Below are 12,999 nucleotides of genomic sequence, written 5' to 3'. Positions count from 1 at the left end.
CCGTGCCCTTGCCCGTCCGTGTCCCGGCGGGATGTGGGCGGCGGCGGCGGCGCGGGGCCTGGCGCGGGCTGCGCTGCGAGGTGAGGCCGCGGGGGCTCGGGGGCCGTGCCGGGCTGTTGGCGGTGGTCGGTAAGACGTGTCCGTTTCTCTCCCCAGCTGGCGCGGCACCGGCGGCGGCACGGGCCCGGCTGGCGGGGAGCTCCGCCGCGGACACTCGCCGTAAGTGCGGGGCCGGTCTGCGGGCGGTGGGCGGAGGGGGCCCGAGCCGTGCGGTTGTGGCGCTGCCGGCGGCGGGAGGGCCCCGAACCCGCCCCACGGACGGTCCTGGGCGGTGGAACCGCTGTAGAGAGCGTGTCGGGAGGGGGTGGTCCGGTCCCCCGAAAACCCCAGTTGCGCAGGAAAGTGGCTGTGCTGGCTCCCGTGCTTGCTCTGGGTTCCTGTCTGCGTCCTTTCTCAGATGCAGGGCAAAACCTGCTTTTTCTTCGCAAATCTGTGCCTGGGTAACAGCTTCATAGGCCCTCATCGCCCGGAATCTTGAAGACTTTTTAGTCGTAACAGCGAAAAAACCCACACCAGCAACGTGAGTTCCTAGAGTGTTTTGATTACGAGGAGCTTGCTTAGATTTTGGCACATCCAGCAAACCCAGAAAACAAGGCCCAGGTTGAATGACATGAGCAGTTCCTAAGTTCACATTGTTCACATTGTTCTGTCGTCTCTCCTGCCCTCTTTTTTTTATCTGGCAGTTTACTTCTCCATCATCTTGTTGGACAATTAAATTGGCTGCTCTTTACACTCGACAAAATTTTAGCACTGACACAAATTTCCTTCATTATCAAAGTGCCTAGTTCCACTTGCTGTGTAACACAAGTATGTTGCTGTAGTGTAGTCTCTGACAGACAGCTAGACTGATTAAAGGGAGTTAGTACTCTTCTTTCTGTAGCTTTCTGTATTCCCTGTCATAATCTTGGAAACTGTTTTTCTTCGTAGCTACTGTTAGACCAAAAAATGAAGTAGAACACAAGCAACTATGTGCTTTTGGGGAGTACGTGGCTGAGATTCTGCCTAAGTATATCCAGCAAGTACAGGTAGGTGCTATTCAAGAAATTGTTCTTGTGGCAAGACAGGATCCAGTAAACCCACCACTTTTTTGTTACCTGTTCGGAGAAGTTGTACTGGGGAAGAAAAATGGTCAGAATTCCAAGAAAAGTACTGCTGTTGTTAAGCCCCTTGATCTGATGCATTTTTGTGTCTGATGTGTCTGAGTGTTCTGCTGAAATCAGCATCATGTTTGGTCCTGTTGGTATTTGTACTCATGCCCTTCCCACTGTTCTGTTTTCATCAGGTGACCTGTTTCAATGAGCTGGAACTTCTGATCCATCCAGATGGGATCATTCCTGTCCTGACCTTCCTTCGTGATCACACCAATGCCCAGTTCAAATCCTTGGCTGACCTGACTGCAGTTGATGTCCCGTCTCGGCAGTACCGCTTTGAGGTAGGAACTGCTCAGAGATGCTGTACTTGGAGGGCTTCACAAGTGCTGATGGCTGTGGGTGCTCTTGCAGCTCTGACCACTTTGTTTGGTTTCTGGCAGTGGGAAAAAAATTTTGAGTGTTGTAGATAGAATTCTTTAAGTCAAAGGCCTCCAGTTGCTGAAGAAGTGGAGTATTTTTTTAATTCAATATTTTTCTTTCAAAAATCAAGGTAGTACATAGAGATAACAGGCATATATACTCTAATTTATTAATTTTTTCCAGTCACCAAGGCAGGATCAAACAAGGCTTTAAAATTCCTTACAGATTTTTGGGAATTTTTTTCAGTCTGTTTGTAGTATGTATTTCCTCTCCAGAGATTATAACAATCCTCATAAACAGCCTTTGTACTAGACTTCATCGCCATAGATGTGGGAAATGTAATTGCAAGAGTGATTGATGGCCATTTTCTTTGAGACAGACCATTGTCAAGTGTTTTCATCCCTCCAGTAGTTTCTCTTTTAAGATTTAGTATCTCTCTTTACTTCTTCGTCATCAGTCATGATGTCTAAGTGTCATAACTTTTGTCACACTTCTAAGAACCAAAGTGATAAGCTACTGGGACCTCAGTCATGGGAGTGTCTCTTAGTGGCCAGCTCTGAAGTACTGAATGCAATCCTACTCATAAAGAATACTTGAAGAAGTGCTTGTGTGGCTTTGCTTAGGCAGTGGTGTACTGCAGAGAGGTCCATAAATGCTGCCTGTTCCTCTGCTTCAGATTGTGTACAACCTATTGTCCCTGAGGTTCAACAGCCGGATCCGTGTGAAGACGTACACTGATGAGCTGACACCTGTGGACTCAGCAGTGCCCGTGCACAAGGCAGCAAACTGGTATGAAAGAGAGGTGAGTGCTGGCATGCTTGGGAACAGAGTCTTTACAGACATAGGCTGTGCTTTCCCAGTTAAAGTGATTCCCCAGTGCCCTTGGGAAGAAAGAAAGAAGTGTTTCCCTGGCTGTCTTTTCAGAGTAGAAGATGAAACAGTGTTTGATTTGCTTTTGAATTAATTCCTCCATCAGTTTTGCTGGCACTGTACAAAGCCAAGCATGTAACTGAAATTTTATGGACATAACACATGCAGGTTTTTGGGTTTTTTTCAAATACAGTTCAACTAACTTGGCTCCCTTTCATTTAGGTTTGGGACATGTATGGTGTTTTCTTTGCCAACCACCCTGATCTAAGGCGAATCCTCACAGATTATGGGTTTGAGGGCCATCCATTCCGGAAGGACTTCCCACTCTCTGGTTATGTGGAGGTAGGAGATATAGTCATGTCTAAAGTTACCAAGTCTCTCCAGTTTTCTTTTCTGAGTTCCAGTACAAAAATGTGACTGCTTTACAATAAGTTGTCTGTATTCCAGAGGAGTTGTATAAATCTGCATAGAAATTTGAATTATCAAATAAAATATCATCCATAAGAAAGCAGCCTAAGGCTGGAGAAATTGAGTAAATATTATGTGCTATATACCAAAGATACTTGTCAGTCAGAGAAGGTGCTTCTGCTTTCAGCACATTTTCTGGAAGATTAAAGTTTCCACTGCAGAACTGAGATGTCTAGAATGATAAAGGACTGAACCATTCTTGATTCAGTTGGAATTTCAGTTTGTTGAGTGTTTGTAGGCCCAGATTATAAAACTCTGATTAAACTGACTCTTACTGTTTATTGTTTGTCTCTGTATGCCAGCCACAGGTGAAATGAGAGTGTTTGGCATCTGTCTAGTTTCAAATGACTGCCCTGCAGAAGCAGGTGTATTTGGTGCAGTGTTAATACTGAGTTGAGAATCAGAAAGGAACAGTGAAATTCTACAAAAATGAGGCTGTAGTAATGTAGAAATAACAAAATCCTGCAAACAAGGATAAGGCAGCATCTCCTGGGGTTCAGAGATCTGGGCTGGCACAGTGAGAATAAAGCAAGCCAGTCAGAAGTGTCTGGTACTCGCCTGCATTCCATCCTGGTTGTCTTCTTTTTCTCCCCTTGTTCTGAGTGTTATGCTAAAAAATAGAACAACTAAAACCACACAGATGCAGTATTACAAAGATTCATGGGTGTAGTCCTCAGCCATGATGATTGCCCAGGATGGGCAATCTTATTTCAGTGACTCAGGAGAAATTTTTTTGTCAAATGACAAATTGTGTTATTGCACGTGCACTTCATATGGACTGTTAAGGTGTGTGGTCCTAATTCTGGGTGCTTAGTCATGACACCTGAGAAGCATGGTAGCAAAGCAAAGAGGAGGGTTTTCTTGTACACTACAGAGATCTCAGTAGCATCTGAAGAGCTCTAGTTGAGTAATGAGGAGACCTGAAGCTGTGGCAGAGGCCTGTGGTGCTGTGGTTTTTCCATGGGTAAGAAGGAGTTGTCTGCACAGAGGGTGGTCTGGGTCGTTACTGGGTCACTGTGCACAGCAGACATGCTGCTGGAGCAGGGTGAAAATGACTGGCCTGTGTCCTTTGTGCTATTCCAGGTGCGGTATGATGATGAAGTCAAACGGGTGGTGGCAGAGCCTGTGGAGCTAGCTCAGGAATTTCGGAAGTTCGATCTGAATAGCCCGTGGGAGGCATTTCCTGCCTATCGTCCAGCTCCAGAACCCCTGAAAATAGAAGCAGGAGCAAAGAAAGAAGATGCCAAATAGCAGCAGAAGGAAGTGGATGTGCAGCACCATCCTTTCTGTTCTAATATAGTATTTATAATAATAAAAATTGATGTGAGATACTTGCCTGTTGTGATCATGTGAATAATGTTTTGATGAAAAGCACAAAGCCCAGGAATGCTCATTTACAATCCTTATGATCCAACTCATACATGTTTATCTGGTGCTTTGAATTGTAAAATGGGGGATTTGTCCTTTTGGTTTGCAAATTGAACAGAGTGCAGGTATTGCCTGTGGCCTAGTGTTTCCTGAACAGTACTACTGCCAGCAGTCCCTGCAGGTAAAAATCAACCTGAGCACCTGCACTGAAGCAGCTGTGGAGTTTGAGCAATGGGACAGCAGTTTCTTAGCTCCCGGATAAGTCTTGGGAAGATGGTAATAATATGGCAAAAAGAAAAGGCAAAGCCTATGAAAATGGTTCTAATACAGTTCCTGTCATGACAACACTAATGTACATGGGTCCAGATCAAAACAATTAGGAAATCTCTATTGTTTCCATGGGAATTAGGTCAGTGCCTTTTCTCCCAGCAGGAGTTGCAGGTACCTTCTGATGTGATGCTCCTTCTGTCTGGCTTTTTCTTCACAATCAAGCAGTCTTTATTTTCTCCAGCATCTTCAGAGTGTGGCTTTTTTCCTGCAGCCAAAAATATATCCCTCCCTTGTCTCATAGACAAGAGTCTGTGTCTTTTTGTCAGTATTCCAGTTATTTTGAACTCTATGATACAATAGCATTACCACTTTCTTTGCTCTTGTAGAAAACCCTTTTTTTCCAAAAAAGCTGGAAAAATGCTGTGGTTCCAGTCTACCCACCACCTGTTTGAATGGGATTACATTACAGCAGTCATCAATTAATAATGTCCCTTGTCCTTGGTCCAGAAAATGCTTGATGCTCTTCTTCGACAGAAAGCTGACTGACTTAACTAAGATCTGAAAATTGTTGTATAAGAGATTTCATAAAATAATTCACAAGCAGTTTGTAGAGATTCCCTGAATTGATACTTAAGCTTTTAAATTGTAAAAGCACAAATTAAAATAGGGGTTTGGGGGAGGGTAGGGTATGGGATGGAGGAAGGGCTATAACAATAGTAAATTCAATTAAGAGAAAAAAACTACTTGCTGTGACTAGAATGTGATCACTTTTCAAGAATAAAGACTGAATTGTTGTGCAAACCCAAACTATTACAATTGTATTCTAAGAATTTGGTTTCATATTTGTTTCCATCCCAGCCTTGTAAACATGGGCTGGTTAATTATTTTTTTTTTAACATATTTTAAAAATTTTGTTTCAGCTGCTGTGGCCAGCAGTGTTTGGGATGTGACTCAACAGTTTATATATTACATATAGTTTATATATTTTAAAAAGTACATGTTTCCCAGTGTGGTAAATCTGACTGATGGTAGCAGGAACACTAGGAAATTTGCCTTTTAAAATTAATGTTTGTGCAGAGGGAGAATTTGACCGACATCAAGAAATGTCAGACATGATGCCTGTCAAGTTAGACCATATGCAAGGTTTGCTCAAGAATGTGTATACTGGAAAAGTAGCCAGCCCTGTGGGAACAGGCAATGGCTCCAGCAGGTATTTAATATGTGGAATAGTTGCAAATGTACCTGAATCTCTTCTTATTAGTGATGCCTGGGAGATCAGGAAGGCTGCAATTCATTCACTTAGGCTCATTATCCCAGGGCACAAGAGGTTGCACAACCTCTCTGAATACTTGTGCACTCTGCTTCCTCCACTGCTCCTGAGCTCCAGAGGCCATTTTGCTCATGGAGCCTGCTCACTCTGGGTTCCTTGTGGCTGGTGGACACTTGCAGTGTGCTGGACAAGGCTGTGGTCAACTTGGGCCAGGCACAAAGCTGTATTCCAAATCTGTCCCTGCCTGTTGCATACTGCCAGCTTCTGCAGGGTTTGTTTGCCTGGGTTGGATTCCCCAACTGCGGGAGGATGTGGGATGAGACGTTAAGTCAGGTGTAGCTGACTTATAGACATGCTATACAGGAGAGAGATTTTTCTGGTACTGAAGGGACAACAGACTTTAGGCAATGACTCACAGTCACCATGTTGAGCTTCTCTAGCTGATTAGGTTTTGCTGGTGTTTTCCAGAACTCTGGCATTTCTCCCTACAGCCAGGCAAGCAGATTGTCCTCCCTCCCTGAGGATGTGGCTATTGACAGTGTCAAGGTGTCCACCCACCTCACGTGCAGTAGGTGCAGTGGGATGAGGCCCTCCTTGTCACTTTCACACAGCTCATTACTCCTTCAACTTGTACGTGCTGCTCACAAACTGAAACAAGAAGACAAGGAAAGCATCCTCATAAGGACTGCAGCACCATACCTGGAAAATACCAGTATTAGAGAGGCCCTGTCTGGTTACAGTCAGTGCTTCACTCCTGCTTCCCTCAAGGTTTTATTACTTTTTCCACTCCAGTAACTCAAACATCGCCTTTTCTGGGAGCCATATATGTCCTTCTTCCTTCCCCTCTTTCTTCTGTCTTTCTCCCTTCCCCAAGCATTTGCCAGACAGCCCCAGGCTGGGGAGTAATCTCCCCACATTCTGGGTGAGATGATAGAAAGTAATTTCTTCAATTCTATAAGCAGAATTTCCCTTTTATGAATAGGCTATCTCCCTGAAGTCCTACTTCAAAGAAACTTCCATCCTAAAGAGGCTCTTCTAATGCCACACCTTGTGCCTCAATCAACATCCAACCAGTTGCTGCAGTTTTGGATCTCTCTTCTCTTGTTCTCATTTCCCATGTTCCTGCTTCAGGGGGTCATGGAGAAAAAGAAGAAGCCAGTCAAGGTGTCCCTGCATAAACCTGGCTTGTGACATTTTGAAACTGCTCCAACAACATACGGTATGGCCAGGGGAGTGCAGAGTGAGTGCTGTACTCAGCTGTGAGCACCTGGTAAGGACAAAATCCTTCAGGAGGAACAGGTGCACTGCCTAACATTGCAGTCATACATGCAGGGACTTCTTGCAGCTGTCAGAAAATCAGCCTTGTTTCTGTGCAAATATTGCTTCTGTACAGTCAGCTAAGGAATATGTTTATCACTCTGAAATTACCTTTCTTTGTAGGATAGTGAGGTAATATTATAAAATTCCTCTAGCTCAAGGCAGCATCCACACTGATGCTTGTCCCTCATCTGCCACCATGTCAGTCACCTGAGCACAGTCCCCAAGCCTCCTCTCTTCTCCCTCCTACCAGCGTGGCTGTCCTCCTCTAGGCACTTAGCTGCAAGCTGTTCCTAGGAAATTCTCCTGTTGACAAAATCATGTACAGCTCTCACAGATGTTGGCCAAAATCCTGTTGGGCAATCCTCTTCATGTCATGTGCTGCAAGTTAAAGGGAGGCTGCTTCATGGCCCACAAAACACGGGGGTTTTTCCATAGTGGCTTCTAGACAAAATCATGTGTATAACATGACATAAAAAAGACTCTGGCACAAAGCAGAAGGCACATTAATCTCACTGCACAGATGGGCCATAAGTGCCTGCCTCTTGGGTAGCTTGTGATTCAGTTTAATAAAAGAAGAAAAGGATGCAACTGAAGAGTAAGCATCAGAAAATAATGAAAAACGAAAGCAGTGCAGCATGACTTGAAGATACCTAAGGCAGTGACAGAAACACAGTTCTTGCTTTGAATCCAAACTGAGGGAAAGAGTGGCTCTGGATATTGTGGGCCCCTCTGTGACTCTTCCATTATGTGCTGCTTCTCCTGACTGGTGTGAGTCGAGGTATTACCAGGTACAGCTACAGATCCTGAAAGTTTCAGAAGATTTGGTCCTTTGCACACAGACAACTTACGGATCAGGACATCATCCCAGCCCTTAGTACACTATCTGATGGCAGTGTGTCCTGACAGATGTGCCTTAACTTGCTGAGCAAGGGATGCATTTCAGCTTTACCTTCTCTCTTTTGTAGGCATACTTCTTTCTCCCTTTAACCTGAGGGAGATGGTATTAGTCCTTATTTCTACATATTACTGCATATTTGTGTAACTTTGGCATCACACAGTGTGCCATTCAGAGTAGAAATACGGATCAGTCTGACTGGGGACTTGCACTAATACATGTGTAAAGAAAGATATGTAGAGATCAAATATTTGCTGTAAAGTGAATCAAATGATGTTTTGTCGATGTAGTTTAGAACATCTAAGGTAGACTGGGCTCATTGTAACCCAGAAGTCCACTCACAGGAGAGGACAATGAGGTGCTAAAGCCTGAGCCATTTTGATACTTGGCCTTTGTTAGGTCACTGTACTGAGTTCTCCCTCCAGGGAGTTTGATACAGAACAGAACCACTGACATTTCTTCTGCCTGCTTGTATGTTTTGGCTGCTACCGCCCTTCCATGAATCTGCAGTCCGCTAACTTTTATCTCTTTGTGACATTCCAGGATTATTTTCATATTTTTGAACCTAGGAAAAAGGAAAACTGAAAATGAAGCCAAGGAAGGGAGCAGAAGGGTCGCAGTATGTGACAGAGGCACTGTGCAGAGATGGAAGGGACTAGGGGGTAGTCCCTTCTTAAGAGGCAAACATTTCTTGGAATTTCTTGCAACTAGCAACTTTCTATAACCATTGCAGTGGAAAGTCGGTCTTTGAAAAGCAAGCTTAAACAATTCTGCCAAAAACATCACAACAAAGTTTTCCAAGTTTCCAAAATATGATGGAAAATATCCCTCGGGGTCAGCAAGCTGAACTGCAAGCCCTTCCCAGGGCTGTGACCAGAAATACAGAAAGATGGATGCATTCCAGGAGAGGCTGCTGGGATCCGAAGCAGCACGGGAAGACGCCCCAGCGAACTGCTGCGGCTTCGAGCGCGGCAGTGTCGGGGAGCGGGTGGCAGCTGCTCCGGCAGCGCTGCCATGGCCAGGGCTCAGCTCAGCTCCTGGCTGCTCCTGTGTGTGTTTGCTGCATCCCAGAGGCTGACAGGTAAGGAGCACATCTGTTAGCGACGCGGCTCCTTGGCTCGGCGAACCTTTGCGCAGTGCAATTTGTGTGATGCTTTGCCGCTCCTTCAAATGTGGCCCGAGGGCTCAGGCAGCTGCACGGGCACGGGAGCGAGCTGGAGTCCAGCTGGGTGCGGTTTGCTGGTGGGGGCACTGGTACCTGCTTGCAGGTTGAAGACCTGCTGCTGTGTTTGGTGGCAAGGATTTTATTTGGTCTCCACTGAAAAAATAATCTCCTGCAATACTGTTTGTAGATTTTCTATATGCTTGTTGGGAAACAAAACCCCACCCAACCCTGATGACTGATAAAATAAGTTCCCTTCCCCAGAGGATATTTACGTTATTATTTCAATGCATTATTTGTTATGCTTTGTTAAGTTTTTCTCTACTTAAAAACCTACCACTGTGTATATTTATGAGGCAGTTACAGCAGTTTGGCACCTATTCAACAAATGCACTGACTTTGCAGCCAGTCAGACAACCCTCAGGAGAGGGATCTGTGAACCTAGAGGATCGGTTACTAGAGACAAGAGGAGCAAAGAAATAAGAAATTTTCAGATGATTTTCCAATTTTCAGAATGCTTTCACCTGAGCTAAAAGCCTTGCTGGTACATCTATGGAGGAGTAGGAAAGAGAAGCTACATCCCTGCTAACATTCCAAAGCGACAGCTGGCTTGGATCACAGCTGCCTGCAGCTGTGTATAGAAACAAACCTCTGCAGCCTGCAGGCTGGCAGTGCACTTCTCCAGACAGCTCATACAACTCCCTGAAAAGGTCTAATAAAAAATGGAGATTTGGAAGTGTCTTTTGGTGGCAGTCATCACACATGCTTAATATTAAATAATTTTTCTACTTTTTATATGCGCCACTTGAATTTAACTCTGGAGTATTCAATGTAAATCCTCACCATATAAATATAAATATAAATATAAATATAAATATAAATATAAATATAAATATAAATATAAATATAAATATAAATATAAAGCCTTCATCCATTTAAAAATGACAAAAAAAAAAAGAAAAAAGTAACCATAGTTGTACTGAAGGGCTTACTATTTCATAAGAGCTTTTTCCATTTCATGTTTCTTAACCTGAAGGATGAGTCTGTAAGATGTTTAGAAGTAGAAGAGGGTCTTGGCTACATCATGACACTGATAACACAGAAGAGGGAGGGGATGCACCCTCTCTCACAGTCTTCAACCAAGAGTGCTTGTGTCTCCTTTTTCACACACACACAAAAAGAAATAAAATAAATACAGACAGTTAAAGCTCTGTATTGGGAAATGAAAACCAAAACAATTCTTAGGATAAATGTGACGTTCATATTCAAAAAACTGATGTTCCCCTGGCCTCATATCCATTTTCCCCAGATTGCATGATATCATGTGTCCCAGCAAGTAATTAGCTGGACATCAAATGAGCCATAATGGATCTGATAAGGTTTCTTTTATCCTCACACTTCTCCAGCAGCAGAAGCTTAGGGAAGAAGTAGAAAACCAGGAAAAACATCAGTTTATGTTTCTAGCAGCAGCTTGAGGAGCCTGCCAGCACCCTCCTTTCATTGGACAGCATTACTTTCTCCAGCAAAAACTGCCAACCAAACAAACCCCATCCACTCGAACCCCATCCATTCTCAGTGTGAGAGGCTTCCTTGCTGCCTGTCAAAGCAGTGCCTTTGCTGCTGTACGCTTCATCTCTGTTGGCAGGATTAAGGGCCATGATATCCAAAACCTCGCCTCAACCACTGCTGCTTCTCTTAAAAATCTTGTTTTGCTTATCAAAATCCTGTGGTCAGCATCTGTCTTATTTGGCAAGCTGTGGTAGCTCAGGAATGTTGATGATGTTATTGAAAATCAAATGGCAAAAATAGGAAGCAGGAAGATCTTGTGCTACCAAGCTCTGTCTGATGTCTTGCAGACGAACATCCTCACAGAGGCACCAGCACAGCCCGTCGTGGCCCAGAGGACGCTGGCATCATGTTAGAGGTGTCCTGAGCACTGGGGGCTCTGGGCCGAGGCACTGTCCGTGCCTATGCTCCCACCGGCCCGCACGTAAAAACTCACCTGTTCTCTTTGTTCTCATCCCTGATGGATTTCAGGAGCCCCTGGAGTATGCCTCGGTGATGCCTAATGGCATTTGTGCTGCCTCCCACTGCGGGCTGCAGCCCGAGGGGGCTCTGCCCCACATGGCGGCACATCAGGGGTGTCCGCAGTGGGACAAGGGACCATCCCAGGATTGGTGACTGCCCCCCCGGGTTTGGTGACTGCCCCAATGGGTTTGGTGACTGCCCCAATGGGTTTGGTGACTGTCCCAATGGGTTTGGTGACTGCCCTGGCTGAGGTGGAGATGCTGCAGCTGGGACTGGGGAGGACCGCAGGGTGGGAGGCAAGAGCTGCATGGGTCCCACGGGGAAATGAGGTGTGGAGCTGGTCAGAAACCGGGTGTGGAGCTGGCAGAGCAGAACATGAAGCGGGACTGGGTCAGCTGAGAGGGAGCGGCCGCCTCTGGGCTCGCCCGAGGCTTGGCAGAGCTGCAGAGGGCTTTGCTTTGGAGCGCCTCCATGAGGGATGGAGTAGAGCTGGGCTTGCCGTGACAGTGCTGCTCCTCTCTTCCAGATGCTCTGGGGAAGGCTGGATATTCAGGCCAACGGGACAATCCTGCTGCAGGATGAAGAGCTGGCCTCCCTACGCCCGGCACGGCGGTTCCTGCAGATTTTAGAGGAGGAAGTTCCCAAAACACCGGCAGAGATTGAGCAGCATCTGAGATACTATTCACTGACTGATACTCCCTTGTCTCTGACAGAGTTTGACCGTCTCCTTTTCACCAGTGTTTACAGCGCCTATCAGGTTCGCTCCATTCAGGGTCTGGATAAAACTCCCTGGATTGGCTTTTTCTCTCAGCTGGTCGATGAAATCTTTCGTGACCTGTGCAAGGGGCTCTGCCCTGCAAATACCACTCTTCTCCAGGCTTCCTGGCCTTGGAAGGAGAAGCCTTCACATTTAGCATCCCTGAAACATTTCTATCGCTCTAACCTGGCCAGGACCAAGAGAGACACCAAATGAGGTGTCCCACTGTCGGAAAGGGCACACCTGGCTTCAGCTGCTTCCTTGGTTATTTTCAATGCTTTCCACAGCGTGCAGGACTTTGTGTAAATATGCCACACCTTTTAGTCCTGCTTTCTGCACTATGCTGGCAACTCTCTCAGGACATATGCACAAGCTTTTATTTTTAAATGAAAAAAGGACAAAACTGTAAAGTGCATTTCTCCCTTTCCTGATTCTTTTGTTAATCAGGCTGTGCTGAAGGGGGCAGTGCTATTTAGATGTCTTATCTATCTTGATGCTTAGGAGAGATGACTTGGAAGTATTTTTCCAGGATATTATGCTGGTGTCATGGCTGACTTCATTTCAGATAATTCAGTTCACTCTCCTTATATTCTCCTTGTGGTCTCAGACAAAAACAAGACCTTTTTTCCAGTTTTTGTTGTGTTTCATTATATAGGTCACATATTTAATTTCATTTTTCCCCTCATGTGGCATTACATTTTATATGTAAACAGCAATTTCCCATCTCATGTATTAATTTTTCTTTAAAAAGCCACCTGAAAATGTATGTATTCCGTGAAGCTTTCTACTATTTGCATATCATATTTACACGTATACATAGCTTTGTTTCAGTTATCATTTTGGAATGTACTTCCTGAAACTCATTTAAATTCTGAAGGATCCTGACCTAGTTATTTCTTCAGCAAATTTTGCCTCTCTTCTATAAAGCTGTTTTTTTTTTCCCTACAGCCATGGCATTTTACAAGCAAAACATAATAAATACATAGTCTCAAAATCAGAAATACAATTATTTTATAGAAA

General features: G+C 44.9%; 2 protein-coding genes across 2 annotated transcripts; both read left to right on the top strand.

Moving 5' to 3' along the window:
• Positions 1-24: 24 nt before the first annotated feature.
• Positions 25-4,231, top strand: NDUFS3 (NADH:ubiquinone oxidoreductase core subunit S3). Its single transcript, XM_062494656.1, has 7 exons — positions 25-80; positions 157-219; positions 988-1,085; positions 1,343-1,492; positions 2,248-2,373; positions 2,664-2,783; positions 3,993-4,231. Exons 1-7 carry the CDS (start codon positions 32-34, stop codon positions 4,158-4,160), a joined length of 774 nt encoding a protein of 257 aa, XP_062350640.1. The 5' UTR covers positions 25-31; the 3' UTR covers positions 4,161-4,231.
• Positions 4,232-9,046: 4,815 nt separating this feature from the next.
• On the top strand, positions 9,047-12,195 carry FAM180B (family with sequence similarity 180 member B). Its single transcript, XM_062495362.1, has 3 exons — positions 9,047-9,113; positions 11,051-11,118; positions 11,749-12,195. The coding sequence occupies exons 1-3, from the start codon at positions 9,047-9,049 to the stop codon at positions 12,193-12,195; spliced, it is 582 nt and encodes a 193-aa protein (XP_062351346.1).
• The last annotated feature ends 804 nt before the right edge of the window (positions 12,196-12,999 follow it).

Source organism: Cinclus cinclus, chromosome 6 (genome assembly GCF_963662255.1).
Source record: "Cinclus cinclus chromosome 6, bCinCin1.1, whole genome shotgun sequence".
Taxonomy (NCBI): Eukaryota; Metazoa; Chordata; class Aves; order Passeriformes; family Cinclidae; genus Cinclus; species Cinclus cinclus.
Note: the sequence above shows the minus strand (reverse complement) of the source record. Positions and strands in the feature narration are given on the sequence as shown.